The 17,220-nt window shown below is 38.4% G+C and overlaps 5 protein-coding genes across 11 annotated transcripts in view; 2 read left to right on the top strand and 3 right to left on the bottom strand.

The window, feature by feature from the left end:
* The window catches only part of LOC115622989, a 46,093-nt gene extending 36,848 nt beyond the window's left edge, over positions 1 to 9,245 (top strand). For all 4 annotated transcript variants that reach the window (XM_030517153.1, XM_030517158.1, XM_030517176.1 and 1 more), the window contains 4 exons: positions 7,230 to 7,335; positions 7,410 to 7,670; positions 7,741 to 7,987; positions 8,056 to 9,245. In XM_030517153.1, the coding sequence (XP_030373013.1) occupies positions 7,230 to 7,335; positions 7,410 to 7,670; positions 7,741 to 7,987; positions 8,056 to 8,815 (1,374 nt within the window). In that variant the 3' untranslated portion in view covers positions 8,816 to 9,245. The remainder of the gene's footprint in view (positions 1 to 7,229; positions 7,336 to 7,409; positions 7,671 to 7,740; positions 7,988 to 8,055) is intronic.
* Positions 9,246 to 9,651: 406 nt separating this feature from the next.
* LOC115623013 lies at positions 9,652 to 10,395 on the bottom strand. Of its 2 annotated transcripts, none has more exons than XR_003995368.1 (4): positions 10,187 to 10,395; positions 10,096 to 10,130; positions 9,885 to 10,038; positions 9,652 to 9,782 (listed from the first exon to the last, which is right to left on the bottom strand). XR_003995368.1 is itself a non-coding variant. In XM_030517187.1 (4 exons), coding segments are annotated over exons 1-4 (336 nt in total). In that variant the 5' UTR covers positions 10,325 to 10,395; the 3' UTR covers positions 9,652 to 9,780. The 2 variants fall into 2 exon arrangements, 1 of the variants encoding a protein (XP_030373047.1); XM_030517187.1 differs by having other exon boundaries at positions 10,096 to 10,137.
* Positions 10,396 to 10,806: 411 nt separating this feature from the next.
* Positions 10,807 to 12,101, bottom strand: LOC115633777. 3 transcript variants are annotated; one of them, XR_003996392.1, is made up of 6 exons: positions 11,970 to 12,101; positions 11,843 to 11,906; positions 11,530 to 11,785; positions 11,269 to 11,373; positions 11,147 to 11,210; positions 10,807 to 11,073 (listed from the first exon to the last, which is right to left on the bottom strand). XR_003996392.1 is itself a non-coding variant. In XM_030531252.1 (3 exons), the coding sequence occupies exons 1-3, from the start codon at positions 11,343 to 11,345 to the stop codon at positions 10,903 to 10,905; spliced, it is 315 nt and encodes a 104-aa protein (XP_030387112.1). In that variant the 5' UTR covers positions 11,346 to 11,494; the 3' UTR covers positions 10,807 to 10,902. The 3 variants fall into 3 exon arrangements, 2 of the variants coding, with proteins under 2 accessions (XP_030387112.1, XP_030387114.1); XM_030531252.1 differs by lacking the exons at positions 11,530 to 11,785; positions 11,843 to 11,906; positions 11,970 to 12,101 and having other exon boundaries at positions 10,807 to 11,076; positions 11,269 to 11,494; XM_030531254.1 differs by lacking the exons at positions 10,807 to 11,073; positions 11,147 to 11,210; positions 11,269 to 11,373 and having other exon boundaries at positions 11,562 to 11,785; positions 11,970 to 12,100.
* A 354-nt stretch (positions 12,102 to 12,455) lies between these two features.
* LOC115633778 lies at positions 12,456 to 13,186 on the bottom strand. The gene is made up of 3 exons (XM_030531255.1): positions 13,023 to 13,186; positions 12,901 to 12,964; positions 12,456 to 12,842 (listed from the first exon to the last, which is right to left on the bottom strand). The coding sequence occupies exons 1-3, from the start codon at positions 13,073 to 13,075 to the stop codon at positions 12,660 to 12,662; spliced, it is 300 nt and encodes a 99-aa protein (XP_030387115.1). The 5' UTR covers positions 13,076 to 13,186; the 3' UTR covers positions 12,456 to 12,659.
* Positions 13,187 to 14,707: 1,521 nt separating this feature from the next.
* Positions 14,708 to 16,672, top strand: LOC115628474 (protein yellow-like). Its single transcript, XM_030524599.1, has 4 exons — positions 14,708 to 14,824; positions 15,138 to 15,610; positions 15,675 to 16,424; positions 16,479 to 16,672. Exons 2-4 carry the CDS (start codon positions 15,161 to 15,163, stop codon positions 16,608 to 16,610), a joined length of 1,332 nt encoding a protein of 443 aa, XP_030380459.1. The 5' UTR covers positions 14,708 to 14,824; positions 15,138 to 15,160; the 3' UTR covers positions 16,611 to 16,672.
* The last annotated feature ends 548 nt before the right edge of the window (positions 16,673 to 17,220 follow it).

Genomic DNA, 17,220 nt, shown 5'->3' with positions numbered 1-17,220 from the left:
TTAATGCCAAAACTCGAAAATAACTCAACTCTACCTATATATGTATGTACGAGTATGTATTGAGATACTTACCACATGACTTGACTTGGCCTGGCTTTCTTTTTATGATCTCTAAGTATAGTGTATGCTGTTGAATAGACAAGACAAGACGGGACGAGACGAGACGAGACGAGACGAGATGAGACGACAACGACGAATCCGAATTCGATTTCGGCAACGACGACCACGTCGTTTATTTGAAGCGTTTCAGTTTTCGGCTTTTAAGTCTAAGTTAAATGGAACCAGAAATTATTTTGATGCCTTCAAGTGCTGCAACAACAACAACAACAACCACAGCCATAGTAACGACCATGTATTTATCACAAAGAAAAAAGTGTGTGTGGAGCATAGAAGCCACAACAACATTCGTGGCCAGCCAAATCATGACTTGATGCGATTAAAAAATGCGTTGCTCGCTACACTCCCTAGAAGTTGGGGCTCAAAGAATAAAAATAAAAGCATAATGCTCAATAGAAATTAGATATACGCACATACAAACGCAATCCAAATTGTAAGCAGGCAATATTCAAATAAATTTTTGGAAAATGACTAACAAAAATTCGACGCAAGTGCTTAGAATTGTCTAGTAATAATAATAATAATAATAATCAACTTTGAAACCCGAGAGAAATGCTTAGCTGGGCAGATGTAAGTAAAACAGTTGAGAGGGGGGACCAGGCAGGCAGTCAGGCAGGGCAAGCACACAAAATGGTAACCCACATCAAAAAATACACACACACACACACACACACACACACATAGGAATATATTAATACATGCGCACTTGAATTATAAACAATTAAAAAAGTTTTGAATAGAAATTGAAAAGTGTGGCAGCAGCAGAAAGAAGAAAAAAATTGTTCGTTTACTTGAAGTTGTCTTTAAGCATCTTAGGCGGTGCCGCAAGAGTTGGGCATTTAAAAACCCAGCTAAAAGAGGAACTGGATAAAATGGATAAAATGTTGTGCTTTGCAGTCATGTGGCTGGGGGCTTTGAAAGTGGTTGTGAGGCCTATTTATACACAGACAAATTACATAAATACTAAATTCAGTAAGGTACATTTTTGAAAAGAGCTTGATTTGCAAAAAATGCAGTACAACAATTGTCAATAATATAAGAGGTTCATACAGACAGGCGGCCAGACGTACAAAATACTTTTATTATTTATAATCATGGGTAGGCTGTGTTCAATCATATTCCAAGGACCCTGAGGTTTGCTTACATATTAAAGAATAAAAATGTTCTTTTTAGGTTTTTTTTAAATTTTCCAATTTAGCCTTATAATCTGCATTAGACCACAAACAAGAGAGAACGCTACAGTCGAGCAAGCCCGACAGTGTAATACCCTGTACCCAGGTAAACTTCCGTCACTGAGTTATATGCGCCCATAGCAGCAGCAAAAAGAGGAAGAAGAAGAGCGAACTTATTGCTGCAGTTTGGGGAGGTTGTACTGGCGAGAATTTGTTTCGCTAATAACTTTTCTTAGAATTGACCGAATTGAATAAAAATGAACAACAGTAGACAATTATATAGAAATTATGTGTGCAAAGTTTGGTTTAGGTAGCATTTGAAATGTGGACGCTATTGACGAAATTCTGTAGCGGGGGAAGGGGGGGAAAATTCAAAAAAATAAAATAAACTCGTCCTTTCTCGGACCTAGGAGAATCTGGATGCCAACTTTGGTTATTCTAGCTTTTATAGTTTCTGAGATCCTCGCGTTCATCCAGACGGACAGACGGACAGACGGACGGACGGACGGACGGACGGACATGTCTAGATCGATTTCTCTCGTCATGCTGATTCAGAATATATATACTTTATGGGGTCGGAGATGCTTCCTTCTGTATGTTACATACTTTGCACAAACCTAATATACCCTTTTTACCCTACGGGTACAGGGTATAATAAAATGGCTTTACCAGCTACAAGAAGGAAGTAAATCAATAATCTATTTTGCTGTAATATTTCATATTAATTTGCCGACTAAAAGATATCAGATATTATCAGATATATCAGAGATATTACGAGTCTTAATGCGTTAACAGCTGCCACATTATTTTTATGGATATTACGAATAGCTAGCTGCCTCCATTCCTTGAAAAGTTATTAATGGCTCTATCTGTTTATTTGCAATAATTTCTTTGAAATGTATGGGGCAGTTTTGTGGTAAGCAACATTTCTTAAATATTTATTTTCTAAATTATATGTATTCTAAATCATAGCTTAAATAAAGAGCTACTTGTATATCCCATAGCTTGTCTGTTGCACACCACTCGTCTACAGCTAATGCTGATGGGGGCGCGTAGTGTAAATGAACTTGTCAGCCATTTCAAAGGTGTGCTTAGGAAAGTTGCAGACATACACGTACACACACACACTCGTATATAGTCATAAGCTCTCCTACTCGAATTCACCACAAACGAAAATATGGCTTTTCAAATTGCCACTTTTGTTTTAAGAGCGAAGAAGGGGGAACAGGGCGAGAGTGGGAGATGAAGTGCGATAGAGAGGGTAATCCATTTTGCGTGCGTACTACAAGTACAAGTATATATATGTGCATATGTATTTCTGTATGTATGTAAGTAGTATTGTAGTTGTTGCCGATATCTGTAACTGTCACACAAACAGATTGAAAACTATGCGACAAGACTGGAGCCCAACTGTTGGCAGCTGCGCCACTTCATGGCTGTCTCGCTGTGTGTGTGTGTGTGTGTGTGTGCCTGAGCTGACTAATGAAACACAATAATTTAGTAAGTTGTACCTACGCATGCGCAGTTAACTTTTTTGTTGTTTTTCTTTCGATCTTTAACAATTGTCACAGCAACGCAATTTGTCGACTTTGTCGTCTATTGTGGCTGTGTTATTCTTGTTGTTGTTGTTGCTGTTACTATTTCTGCCAACACTAAAGTCACTGAACTTGCTTTTTTCCACTCTGCCCGTAGCTCCAACTTACTTTTATTTTGGGTGTAGGCCAGGCAGGCAGGCAGGCAGGCAGACATAGCTACTCGCATAGATACACACACATACATACACATATACACTGGTAAACAAAGGCACGTTTGACAAAAATCTCCAAGTTTTTAGCTTTAGTTACAATTGTAAGTAGCACATGCGCGCGACTCGAACCCAACTGCGCAGGCGCGCGTGTGCGTCATGAAATTAGTTTATTTGTTTGCATAAAAATGTACATACATAAATAAGTACCAACACACACACACACTCACACATGGCTTACATTAGCGTCGATGGTGGGGCGAGCATGTCGCTGCTGTTGTTGTTGTTGTTGTTGTGTTTCTAATAAATTTGTTGTTTCTGCGCGTCTGTCATGCACACCTGGAGCATAATTTGTTGCTATGAGTCAATTTTCCCTCGCCAGGCTGCACAGTTGCCAAAAAAAAAAAAAAATTATACATTTTTGTCGTAATAGTACCTCAATAGTCATTTGTATATGAATGCGAGATTATTGACGTTCTGTATTCAATTCTTGAAAATCAAACTCAAATGAATTCAACAAACACGATTCAAACAATCAAAATAATAATGCCATTAATTGAATTAAGTAATACAAATGTGCTTTCAAGTCTAAATACTAGATTGAAGTAAAAGGGAAAGTACTCAGGGTGCCATGAAAATTTAGCCAGCAACTAGCCAAGACGAGAATAGCCCTTTTCACAAAAAGTACGAGCAAACCAAGTCTAACACTAGAATAGTTTCAGCTTTGAATATTAATTTAACGTTACGAAAAGTGGGAGTACAAACTTTTTTGAAAAAATATTAAAAAAAGTGATTTAGTAAATTAGTTGTGGACTTAGCGTCGCAGAAAAGCTGGCAATGGAGGGAACAACCCCACACATCCCTCTTGAAAAGGTACGAATCGGTATGCCGCTAGTCTTCTCCAGCAATTAAAATACTCCTAAAACTAAAAGGCATTAAAGGCCACTGTCCAGTAGGCATTCCATCTAACGATATCTGCAGGGGCTATAAGGATGGAGGAGGAGGAAAGCGCCTTCATTGTAATTGTTCAGCACTTACTGGAGATTGTGAAATTAGCCTTTGAAAACAATTTGTGTCAATTCATTAAAAATAGTTTAACTGTCAATAATTTGGCGTTTAAATAATCACTTTTCGGACTCACCCTAATCTTAACAAAGACGATTTTTAATTTCTGACTGCTTGTTATTCGTTTAATTTCGAAATTATGCTTTTCGCTCTCTGTATTTTCGTATATATGTACATACCTACATACATATGTACATATATGACGTACTTATGCCATTTATTTTACTTATTCCGCTCCCAGCACTATTTTACAATTTCTCAGGCGCATTTCTTCGTCTTCTTCTTGGAGGGACTGACTCAAGTAGTAGCTGGGGCTTACTTAGAAATGCGCATAGTCTTGATGGTCTCCACTTAACTCCGCACACACGCACACACACACACACACACACACACACACCCATAGGCACACAGACAGGGTGGTAGACACACAACGTTAGAATAATAAACAGCGCACAAAATTTTAAGTATCGAAAAACACATCAAATCAATGCCCCATACTCGTCTCCTACTAGCATCATCATCCAACTCTTCCAACAACTGTAGCGTTCGTCGTCCACTTTAACGTTCGATGACATTTCGTTTTTGGTTTTCACGATCATCTGCCTTTGCCTCGGCTGCGTCTGCGTCTGCGTCCGCGGCCTCCGTCTCTGCGTGTAATTATTATAATACATAAATTTATGCCACAAGTGCTCGACTCTAAAAATGTGAAATGTGGCTCTCATGTTGTTGGGATGGGATGGGATGGCATGGATTTGGTTTTGGTTTTGGGTTTGGGGCACTGTCTGAAAACAATCTGTAGAATCGTTTTGAGTGCGGCTTCAGCTTTGCTTACACGCTCCGAACCCTAACCTAACCTATAGCAGTACTTTAACGCACTGTTCCATTTACTTGAACTGAACTATAGCGTTGCTTTAACATCGGCGGACATTTCCGATGAAAATAGTTCACTGTACTAAGTATGTAATTTTATTTTATATCTATTTTTGTTTGTTAATTTGTTGTAATTACTGTGCAAACGTGGCACATACTACTTACTATATAGTTATTATTGTTGTTTATGGCCGTCGATTTGGACATTTTGTTGTTGGAAAAAACTATTTTAAAGCTTAACAATGACGTGCTTTATTTTAAGGTACAAGGTTAAGTATGGTTTGGTTTGATTTTTTCTCTGTACTTGTGAGTGTGTGTGTAGGTTGATTTCCAATTGTAAAGTAAAGTAATTATTTTCGCGTTTTATATTAAAGAAAGAAAAATAATACAAAACGAGTTTAATTGTTAAATTTTTGAGCAATTGTGAATTGAGCTTGGATTGTTGTTGTTCATAAAAACAATAGTCAAAAGGGTGAAAAATAAACATTTTAAATAGTATAGCAAGACATTTATTGGGTTTGACATTTCAGCGCCTTCCAAAATTTAAATGAATTAAATACGATCTTTCTCTTACGCCCCTTTCGGCAGTCGGCCAGAATTTAAATGTCTCGAGAATTCGTAAGCAACAGGCAGTCGTCAGTAATTCAGGCAGTAATCATAACTACAATTTAGGCATACAATAAAACGATCAATTATTCATAAATATAGAAAGAACCGCAGTTAACGTGCCCATAAGACTAATAGTGACTAAGTCCTATGAATACAAGTCTACAGACGACTGCTTAATACATACATATGTACGAGAACTACACGAGAATCAAGCAAATGTGATTACACACACACATGCAAACATATATGTACATATGTATATATAGTATACAAATCAGATATGGCACCAATATTGAACACATGGCATTAAAGTTGAGAGGGAGTCTAAGGCAGTCGCGAGCTAAAAATCAAAATGAAATAAAGCACAATAAAATGTACTTAAGATTGACGAGTGTGGGCCGAAGGGGGCCTGAAACACTTTTGGGAGAACTAACAGAGAAGCGATATATGTACACGCCATATAAATATGTACATTTATTTATACATATACAAGTATATGTATGCATAAATAGTTGACTGTACCCCATTGAATTTATTCATAAGTGTTTGTGAATGACTGTACGAGTATGTATGTGTGTGTATGAGTTTCATCTCGATATAATTGGCTGTCAGAGTGTTCGACGTTGGATCGCTTTACACACACATATCCATACTCTAATAATCAATATAGTGTATGTGTATTTATCAACAAATATCGACTGTTGCTCAATTATAAGCTGGTGGGGACTTGCAAGCCATAATTGAAATTTAAAAAATTGGTATTCTAAGTCATGCAGATTTAAAGCTAAAGTTTTCGGGAACAAACCCCTATTGAAGCTCACAAAATTTAGCTACGAATTTTGAAACGGTTTTACCTTGGAAAGTTGCTTTGATTTAAGATAAGAATTATTTTAAGTCCCAAGAATTGTATTTCAATTTCCAACCATAATCTAAAGTCTGTAAAATAGTTTACTGATCAATTTTAATTTGAAATTCTTTTAAGGTCCCTAGTGTATGTGGGAATTTCAATATTTTAAACATATTTCCGATACCTCAGTTATATATAGGCATTTGTATGTACATGTGTCTCATACCAACCTGAATGAATTGAAATGGAATTGAAAAAAGCAACAGCGCTGCTGCTGTGGACGCTGCCCCCTTGACTGTCTGTTCTCTTAATTGAAAATCAATTAATGTAGTATATGGCAAGCATATTGTTTGTAGCTGGCTATATCCATCGTGTCAGCGTCAGAAATCAAGTTCATCATCACTTTAATCACCATCATCATGATCATCATCATCCCCGAATCGGAATCCTTTTGTTTTGTCTCATTGTGCGCTGCGGAGTTAATTGATGTGCGGGTACAGAATTCATTTGGTTTTTGGAGCCGGGACTGCTTCGGCACTGCACACAAGTCAGAGTCGAAATTGTTTCGAAAAAAGTAACTTAAGGTTCATTGAATTTTGAAGTGCGTTTTAAAGTACGCGCACCCAACAATTTGTTGCTTTTGTTGTTCTCATTTTATTATTATGTGGTACAAGATCTGCATTCTTAAGCAGCTGGCGCAGTAAACGAACACAAATCATTTGAAAAATCTGTGTGAACACACATGCGTTATGGGCATTTAGTAAACGTTACTTACTTAAATATGTTTATTGTTCTTTTGTTACAGGTTAACAAACAATATACGGCCAACGATCTGGAGGCTTTTATGAAAATTGCCGCCAATTGGCAAAGTTCCAATCACAGCTTGCTGGAAGGCGTCGATATAAAAACAGGTACGTGTGGAAACAACCCATCGCCACATACTAGACAATAAGTAATGACATGACTTTAATTTCTTGTCCCATAGAAATGACACAGTACATGAACAGTCCGTCGATGAACATGTACAAGAAACGCGAACGCACACAGAACTGGAACCATCAGGAGAAGAAATACCTGCTGGATTTGTGTCGCAAGGATATGCGTATCATAGAGAACAAACGGCTAGATGCGGGCTTGACGGCAGTTAAGAACAAAGCCTGGAAGATAATACACCAAAAGTTCTCCAATCAATTTGGCACAGATCGCACCTGCAATCGCCTCAAAGAGCAGTGGCGACGAATGAAAGGTAGAGCGAAATGGTTTCTCTGTTTAATTGGCGTGATTTTTTATTATCATTGTATATTGTATATTTCCAGCCTGTACACGGAATGAGATACTCGACTATAATAATCGTTTGGCGAGATTTGGTGCGGAAGTGGCCGACCGCAAGAAGCCCTCGCCATTTACCTTCGAGGTTTGGGAATTCATGCAGGAGGCCAAAAAAGCGTGCAAATCAGAGGCTCTGGATGGCATAGACTATTCGAAAATACCACTGGCTTTGGAGGAGGGCTTCGAGTATCGCGAGGACTATAAGTTCAATAACGACGAACATGAAATGGATGAGTAAGTTGAGCAGAAAACAAGACATTTGAGAATATCATTATCTAATTCTATATTTCTCTGCCAAGCAGCAGCCGCACACCACCTCAGGATGTCTGTGATGTGGACATTAAAGAGGAAGAAATGAACGAGACCTTCAATGAAACCTTCAACAATACCTTCAACAATACTGAGCCGCATCTTAATGGAGAACGTCTCAGTGCGTCGCCCAATCACAGTCGCAATGGACTACAGGATGCTGAAAGTCCCGCTGCCCTGGCCAATGTGACGCTCGATAGCGGAGGCGCCTTTTTGCCGCCCACCCCAGACATGTCCGGCTTTCAGACCGGCTTTAATATGAACAACATATCCGCCACTTTGGAGGCGCTCAATGCCTTGCGCACCGGCCAGTTCCCCAGCGCGGCGGCTGCGGCCGTAGCCATACAACAGCATCAGGCTCAGGCGGTTGCTCTGCAGCAGCAACAACATCAGCAGCAGAATAACAATAACAATGAGGAGGACGATGATGTGGCCAAGCCATTGGCCAAAAGGCAACGCACCAACAGCAGCAGTAATTTGTTAAATGATGAGCAGCAAGAGGCATTGCCAGCAGTTGCCCAGCCCCAAGTGGAGCCCAGCAATGCACTGGAACGTGCCAGCAGCTCGACGCCGAGCAGCAACTTTGAGATGCGCCTTTTTATGGAGATGCAGAGCAAGGAGCATATGATGCGCATGAAAATCCTGGAGGTGCAGTTGCAAGCCGCCAAGCATAGTCGCGATCTGGTGGAGATTAACAAGACGTTGGCGCTGCAGAGACTGCAGGAGATTGCGAGCAAGCGGCTGCCCAGCTAAAAAGTGCGCCACTCGATTTATGTTTATTTTACTGAATTGTGTTTTTATGTTGTTTTTAGTTATAGGCGCTGCATTTTTGGATGCAGATGCGCGCAGAACGTAGGGCTTAGTTATTATAAGCTTCAAATGTATACACATCTAGAGACATATGGACAGAGCTACACACACATACACACACAAACAGACACACACGCATACACAACATTCCTGGCATTGTTGATGACAACCAGTATTTAAACGCTAGAAGCAAACCTGCCTCACACGCACTTGAACACACAGACAAACACACACACACACACACATATACCAACAGGTGAACCACAAACAGCGCTCATAAGTATGCCATATTATTTTTACTTACGGCCCTTGCATCCAGCCTACCTCACACACACACAGACAAACTCGTTTTCATATTGGTCGGGCTTTGTTTTGACTAAGTCAACGACAAATGACGCCCCCACCCGCATTCAAGTTTAGTTTTAGTCTCGTAACCTGCTCCAAGTTGCTCAAAAAACGAAACTACTACTTATATAACAAAAACAAAACAAAACAAAAAAAACCGTACACAACTACCATGAATGTATTGTATTTTTTTATTGTATGTACTTATGACTTCAGTTCGGCGTTCAGTTACTAACGTAATATGCACAAAACAAAACACACACATGAAAGAAAACTTTCTAGTTCTTAAGTTATTTGTACTTCAAATAGTGCATATATTTTATATATGTATGTTTGTTCATTGAAACGATGACGCCCTTTTCAGGCAGTCTATTTATTTTAATTCTTATATAGCTATTATGTTGATAAATGAGTTTGTTTAAATGCCATATTAATTGCGAGTACACATTTTAATCATTTTATTTCGTATTTCAAAAATTTGATTAGCTCTTGAATGCGCTGTAACAAAACTTTCTCCAAAACTCTTCAACAAATTTCTAAGTTTGCGTCAGTTGTGGAACGCTTCCTGTAAATTAGCAAACATGTAAATGATAAATACAAATTATTTTAAATAAAAACAACAAAATCATTTGAAAATAACTTCAAGTAACTACGAGTATTTACTAACACTTTATGGATGCTCCATTTTTTGGGTTTTCATCGAATTCCTTCAGTTTCTTCTCGGCTGCTTTCAAATGTTTTTGATTGTTCCGTAGCATTTCATCAACATATAGCGATTGTTTCTCCACCTTCTCTAAGACCATCGCAAGCAGCTTCCGCTTCTATGGATATAATGGTTTATTTTAAAATTGATTACAATATGCCACTACCTGGCTAACCTTCAGCAATGCATCAAAATCCTTGGACCAGAAAGCTATATCCTAAGAGTGAGAAAAAAATAATATCTATTGCATTTAACGGAATGACTACCTTTCTATTTTCTGTTCGCTCTTTATCGGAAAGCTGACGCCGCTGTGCCAATTGCATAGTATAAGGTTTCGAATAATCGGATTTGGCGGATCTTTTCCAAAAAACACATCGTCCCTGGCAAATTAAAGTGCTCCACATGTTACAAATTCATATATTTGCAGACAATTTTTGAGATAAAGCCTAAATACAAGTATTTGAAAAATTTTGACACTAGCTTCATAGAGCTTATGGAAATGTTTACCTTTAATCGTAATTAAGTATGTCGGCAAATCTACATTTTGTAAATTATGGAAACGGCCCTAAAACGATTCATAGATAACAGTCAGTGAAATTATTAGGTGATAAAAGTGATTAAAAGTGAAAAAAGAAAATGCAAGAAACCGGAAGCGAAAGAAACGCTAGAGCTCTGCCTATACCATAAGCGCCGAAAGTCTTCTTCCAAGCACTGCTGACGTTTGCAAACCACAAAGCCATCACAACCGGAAAAAAAGTAATTCTAAAATGGTTTAAAGGATGCTTTATTGCCTAAAAGCTAACATTAAAGTTGCTGTTGAGGAAGCACTCCACATTGTTGCTACTCAGTCGAACACAGATTTATTTAAAAAAAAAGTCAACAAAAGTATTTAACAATGAATTTAATAATGTTCTTCAGATTATTATTAATTTGTACTATCATATTGGCCAAAATGATTTGAAATATTAGTAATCGACTGATTTTAGTCCAGTTGCTTGCTATTTTTTTTGGTTTGGTTTTTCACTTGTTTGTCTTCTTCCCTCTTTTCTAATTCAATTTTTTCAATTTTCTGCTCTAGTTTCTTCATTTGCTTTCCCAGATTTTCCCGTTGCTTGAGTATTTTTCGCCGAAGCTGCTTTAGTTGATCACGTTGCTGCTTAAAATACAGATAACTATATTTTAATGAATTGCACTTTAAAATTTCTAGTATATAAGTATTTACAAACCATTTTTAAAAAGTGAACATTTTCTTCTGCCAGACCCTTGTCGCGTATTTTGTCTCCATAGCATCTATAACTCAGCACTGATCAGTACTGTTAGGCTGAGACTTTGATAAGACATAACTTACCGGAATATTGGTAGAAGATATAATTTACTTGGCCGAATATTTTTACAATTTCTTAAGACAGAAATAGAAGTTTGCATTGCGGTTTAAATTTTGAATTCTATAATCCTATTTAAAGAGAAGAAACGGACAATTTTGTTTTTTAATATTGAAGGCAGATGTCAGGCCAAGTTGATTGTAGACAATATTTAGAAAATCATTTCGTTGTAATACGTATAGCTGTAGCGAACTAAACGATAAGTACATGATTCCAATGAAACGTACTTAATATATGTACTATAAGCTTGTTTAATTACAAAACGATACGAGCCCGATAACTAATATTATATTACGTCATTTTCCATTTTTGAATTGGTGGGGAAGTGAAGATTTACAAGCCGTATTATGTTTGTCAGTTTTCACGTTTCGTATTTTTCATCTTAATGCTTTCGATTTCCCCGTCCAGTATATTCATTCTCTTTCGAATGGCCTCCTTCTCCTTGATAAGTTTGGTTCGAAGACTACTTAGTTGCTCACGTTGCTGCGATAGACGGAATTGGTAAGACCAATTATTACAAGAAACTAGGTTAGTATTCACCTTTTTCAAAAAGTGCACATTTTCTTCCGCTCTGCCTTTCTCGTAAATCTTGTCCAAGTAGCGACTAGATATTGTTAGGATATGGGCATTTGTGTCGGCATAAATCGAAAAATGTAAATGAACTTACTTGATGCAATAATGATAGGCCAGCTGACGTGGTTGCAATAATTTCAGATTTTGAAATATAAAGACTGTGAATTTTTGCATTTTTTCGATAATGTGGAATTTAGCCAATAGAGAAGAGAAATAAGTGTGTAATAAAGTCTAGATTTGGAAGTGCAATGATAAATTATATACTTTTAATTTTATGAAGGTGACAACTAAAGAAATGCTTTAACTATTATTCAAAAAACACTTTATGATTTTTTTAGCCAAATTTTTTATTTAATTTAATTAACATTACATGACATATTCTTATGCGTACATAGTTTTCGGCTGGCCTGGCACTCTAATAGGCGAATCATAGTAGAAGGGACGAGGCTGTGGTTGCGGTCTAAACGGATTGTTGCCTCCAGGTGCTTGCAGCGGGCCGCTGTGACGGGAAGCCAGTGAGACGGGCAGATTGCCAATGACTGCGCACAGAACAAGTAGAAAACAGCAAAGCGTGTAGAAGTTCATGTTGTTCCAGGTTTGAGATTTATATTTCATTTAATAAAATATAATGCAATGCTCAAGTCTTTTATAGATTGTAGCCCTCTCGCGACAGCAGTTCGCACGCAGATGTGAATCACTTTGTGTGATTTTTTTGTGTTGATAAGCTCAAGAAAAGTACCGAGCAGCTCTCAATATATAGCTAGTCCCATTTCGCTCTCGGGGCTTATTTGTTGGAGACGATTGCGTTTTGCTTGGCCTTGTTTTCCACTTTCGGGTTCAATTTCTCTTGCAGTCTGATATCGAACTCTATACGTTTTATGCAACGCGTCAATTCTGTGAGTTGAACCTCAATGTTTCGCTGCTGTACCCACAAAGTTCCGCAGCGTGTTGCCAACTGGTCGCGTTCCTATCGGGGAATAGTTATTAATTTCAGAAATGAATAATCCGTGCATATTGCAGCTTACCGCCTGCAAAAGTTCCAGCTTAGTAGGCTGTAACTCGCCGACACTATTTCTGACCATCATGGCCCTGCATAGCGTTCAATATTGTGTTAAAAAACCTCTTAGCTACTGTAGTTAATACTTACCAGAACGGTAAAAATTTTGCCTGATTCAGAAAATTGCGTATGATTTGTGCCATCGTTGGGCTCCCCCTCTAAAATGAAACTGTATATGTACAAGATTTTGTTGTGGACGAAAAATAAATAAAATGTTTCTAGAACAGCCAAATATTGTAAAGCTTAGTTCAACATTTAAGGAAATGCCTATTCATTTCTAACTAAAGGTCATTAATTATTGGACTTAACTGTCACACAAAAATTGTTTGATTTGGGAATAATCACAGGGTGCGCCATGCTAGCATTATCTGGGATGCGACATTGTAGCCTACTTTTGGGCTTGCATAATAAATAGTTATATTCGGTTGAGAAAAATTGTGCGCCATTATAAGTATTGATGCAATTCTGTTGACTTGTTTGCATTATCTGAGACATCAGACATTGGGGCATGTTGATTATATTTTATACCTTCATTGCAATTGAAGTCTGACAAAGAGTGGTCTTTTTAAAACTTCTGGTATCTGATTAAGTAATTACTCAAGTGTTATTGTTTGTTTATTAAAACGAGAAATTAGGTCAAGAGAAACATAAGAAGCAGAAACGATCACAAGTTAAAAGCGCTTAAAAATCTATAAATTTGTTATTAAAATTAATTAAATGCTTAATATTGGAGTATTGGTGAATCGGTAAGAAGAGAATAAGCGTTAAGCGTTAAGTATACGCCGATGTTATTTTTTTATTACATATTTTTATTATTATGCTATACCTAAGACAATGGGAACTGATGAAGTGAAAAAGAAATCGACCCTTTTTTCGATTATAAAACAGTGCTTCTTATTTCCAAATACAAGTATGATGTTTTTGCTCACCTTTTATATGCAAAAACCTGCTGACGGGCCCACCAAGCGTCAGCAGCTAATTAGTAAATGAGCATTTAATGAAAGCTGCTTTCCATTTTTATCTTGAAACATATTTTTTGAATAATTTGATACAGATCGCAAGGCATCGGAATGAAAGTGAGTTTAGCTACATTTCTGCATATCGCATATATTTTAATAGATAATAATTGGTTGTTTCGCAACTACAAGTACCTTACCTTTCCGCTTGCCTTGTGCCTGCAATAATAATATACTATTATTATTATATATATGAAGTAGCGCATCAGTTGAATATTAAAAGAAGAAAAACGGGGTATATATGTATGTAAGAGCAAAAGCTAATTACAAATTGGCACAGCTGCATAGTATATTATCTTTAATAGTGTATATATTTGTAAAGAACAAATGTCATTATTGGATATTATTTGTTTTCAATTTGCCTTTGCTTTGTCCACAACAAATGCTGCGTCACATAAAAATCCCCATTGCCAAAGGCACAAAAACGGCAGCAACAAATTATTTTAAATAAATTTAGCACGCACACGAAAAATTGATTTGTTGGTCCAAAACGTCAAAAAGCTAGACACAATGCAAATTACGCCAGGTATCCATAAAATAAATGCCACTGAGAGCAAGAAGGAAACAGCAATGTAAAAAGTTTAACAAAAAAACCGGCGCTTTGAAGTATGTTCGAGTGTTGTGAAAAGGGCGTCGTTGGGGGAGAGGCACATCAGGCAGCCACATCATCTTCCCCATTGACAGCGGATGAAGCGTCGCTTGCCGCTGCTAAACCTGTTGACTTGGTTCGTGCCGCTTCTGAACCCGTTTTAGTTGTTAGTTGACAGCCCGCGTGTAAAGTGCGGCGACTTTAAAGGTGCTAAGTCAAGTGGCAGGAGCAACGAATTGTTCAAGGATCAATTTCCATAAATAAAAAAACAAATACGAGCAGGGAAAGTAAGTTTATAAACAAAAAGAAATTCAATTAAAATAAAAGTGTTTATTACCGTAAATACTTCATTAAACTATGAATTACTTATACTATATACTACACCAACTAAACAACGCCTGTCCGAAATGGGGGCCTTGCTCTTGAATGAAAAGTTATCAATTTAAAATACACACCGCCTAACAAATGTTTTCAAAGTCATCCGCTTATCAAGCACCAACGCAGCTGAGCTACAAAAATGTTGTTTTTTAAATAAACCCAAGTTCGACAATTCGGCAAGCATCGACAGTGAAAATCTAACACCGAAACATTTGTTCGCAGCACCCACAACGGACACCATCAAGATGCTGAAGCAGGCACAGTTGTTGTTGTTGGCGCTCCTTGCCATCGCCAGCAGAAATATCCAAGCAACCCATGGCAACAATCGACCCCCAATGCGAATGCCGCCGCGAGGGCCTGGTCGGCAGGTGCGGGTCGTGGAAGGCGTCTCCGAATGGAGGCAATTGGAATTTGGTTTTCCCACCGAAGAGGATCGTCGTCGAGCCCAAGAGGCGGGCAATTTCATACCCGAGAATGGTACACCCATCGATGTACAGCCTCAGTATTTGCCTAACCAAGGGCTGCGCGTCTTCACCACCATACCCAGATTTGTGAATGGCATACCCTACACCCTGGCGACCGTAACTTCACAGAGGGGCAGCAATGGACCGCTGATCCAAGCTTATCCCAACTATAACATGCACAATGGGAATGGCGAGAACTGCGACCAAATAACCTCCGCCTTCCGCGTGGCTGTGAGTTATTAAATCCTTGGGTCTGAGCCTTGGGCGAACAACTTATTCTGTTCTTTCCCACCAGATAACGGAGTGTAATCAGATGTGGGTCCTAGATACGGGCCTGATTGGAGATCTGCAGTATTGCCCTCCTCAGCTGCTGCTCTTCAATCTGGCCGATGATAGCTTGGTTCATCGCTACCGCTTCCCCAACAACACTTATATGCCAGCTGCTTCGCTTTTCATTACGCCCAACGTGCTTGTGATGGACCCTCCACCACAGGGCAGATGCGCTCGTACCATGATCTATGTGGCCGATGTTAGCTATCATGGCCTGGTCATCTACGATGCTAGAGCGGACACAGCTTGGCGGGCCGAGCATCGTTTTATGTATCCCGATCCCAACCACGGAGTCCACACAATTGCCGGAGAAAGTTTTGTGCTAATGGACGGCATGTTCTCTGTAAACAACGATAAGCGCAATCTCTACTTCCATCCGCTGGCCAGCACCAGTGAATATTCCGTTCCTCTGAATGTGCTCAACAATCAGACCAACTGGGCTAATGGCGTGCACGCTATGGACGATCAGTTTGTGCTGCTGGGTCGACGCAAGAGCGAGTGTGCCGCCTCTGCTATGGATAGTTTCAATAATTTGTATTGCGTCTCCTTCAATCCCATCAAGCTGTTCGTCTGGAATGTAAATACCCCATACAATCTACGTAACTTTGGCAATTTGCCCGCAAAGTCGGATGAGCTGCAGTTTGTGAGTGGCATGAAGGTGGTGCGAAATTCGGCGGGCCAGGAGGAGCTATGGCTTTTGTCCAACCGTTTCCAGGTTAGTTTCCATCCAGACCACCTTTGATAGTGGACTAAAAATCTTCCTTTATAGAAAATATCCAGAGGCACTATAAATGCCAACGAGGTGAACTTCCGAATTTTGAAACGCCCCCTCGACGATGTTCAGAATGGAGTATTCTTTTCCAGTGACGATGACTTAAGCAATCGTCTCGTGTTTACTTAGTTTTTACATTTTCAGAATTATTTATTTACATAGCTATGCACAATAAAAATATTTACAACATATTTGCTTTTATCACAATAATTGAAAGATAACAAATCGAAAAGTAAAACTTTCCATACCATAGTATTATTTTTGTAAAAATAAAAAACATTTCTTTATTATAAGGTTAATTTGAGGAGACAATCTTGCAAATAAGGCGTTGGTTTAATTTCTTCCCTAGTTGGCAATATTAAAGGGGTTCTAAAAAGGGTGCAAATTAATTTTAGTTAGTTTTACAAAATTCCTGTGAATTTCAGTAGAACAAGATTGCAAGATTACTTCTTGGTAGTTAATTAAAAATGATGCCGATTTGTTTTACGGCTTTTGTTTAAAGTTCCAAGCTCCAAGCATCAGAACATTAAACATTTAAGACGCTACCACAAATATGTAGAAAGATCGCGTCGATAAATGGAAGAAATCAACACAAATGCTAGAAAATAAGATTAATTAGATAATTACGCGATGGGCAGGGATTTTTTTTGTTTTTGCAGAATAGAAAGATAGCACGCGATCGTTTAATGGTCTTGGCTTTGGGACAACCTAAAAGCAGCATTTGATGATAATTACGCAT

This window comes from Scaptodrosophila lebanonensis, unplaced genomic scaffold (genome assembly GCF_003285725.1).
Source record: "Scaptodrosophila lebanonensis strain 11010-0011.00,11010-0021.00 unplaced genomic scaffold, SlebRS2 tig00000001-arrow-pilon, whole genome shotgun sequence".
Lineage (NCBI taxonomy): Eukaryota > Metazoa > Arthropoda > Insecta > Diptera > Drosophilidae > Scaptodrosophila > Scaptodrosophila lebanonensis.
This window is presented reverse-complemented; position numbering and strand designations above follow the sequence as displayed.

Excerpts from the sequence above, each read along its gene's own strand:
- LOC115623013 (XM_030517187.1), bottom strand. The coding sequence starts at position 10,324 with ATGTGGAGCACTTTAATTTGCCAGGGACGATGTGTTTTTTGGAAAAGA. Across the intron at positions 10,138-10,186 it reads AGCGAACAGAAAATAGAAAG|GATATAGCTTTCTGGTCCAA; the intron begins GTAGTCATTCCG and ends TCTCACTCTTAG. Across the intron at positions 10,039-10,095 it reads ATTTTGATGCATTGCTGAAG|AAGCGGAAGCTGCTTGCGAT; the intron begins GTTAGCCAGGTA and ends TTATATCCATAG.
- LOC115633777 (XM_030531252.1), bottom strand. The coding sequence starts at position 11,345 with ATGCAAACTTCTATTTCTGTCTTAAGAAATTGTAAAAATATTCGGCCA. Across the intron at positions 11,211-11,268 it reads TATCTTCTACCAATATTCCG|ATGCTATGGAGACAAAATAC; the intron begins GTAAGTTATGTC and ends GCTGAGTTATAG. Across the intron at positions 11,077-11,146 it reads ATGTTCACTTTTTAAAAATG|CAGCAACGTGATCAACTAAA; the intron begins GTTTGTAAATAC and ends CTGTATTTTAAG.
- LOC115633778 (XM_030531255.1), bottom strand. The coding sequence starts at position 13,075 with ATGGCACAAATCATACGCAATTTTCTGAATCAGGCAAAATTTTTACCG. Across the intron at positions 12,965-13,022 it reads GCAAAATTTTTACCGTTCTG|GGCCATGATGGTCAGAAATA; the intron begins GTAAGTATTAAC and ends AACGCTATGCAG. Across the intron at positions 12,843-12,900 it reads AGCTGGAACTTTTGCAGGCG|GAACGCGACCAGTTGGCAAC; the intron begins GTAAGCTGCAAT and ends ATTCCCCGATAG.
- LOC115628474 (XM_030524599.1), top strand. The coding sequence starts at position 15,161 with ATGCTGAAGCAGGCACAGTTGTTGTTGTTGGCGCTCCTTGCCATCGCC. Across the intron at positions 15,611-15,674 it reads CCTCCGCCTTCCGCGTGGCT|ATAACGGAGTGTAATCAGAT; the intron begins GTGAGTTATTAA and ends CTTTCCCACCAG. Across the intron at positions 16,425-16,478 it reads TTTTGTCCAACCGTTTCCAG|AAAATATCCAGAGGCACTAT; the intron begins GTTAGTTTCCAT and ends CTTCCTTTATAG.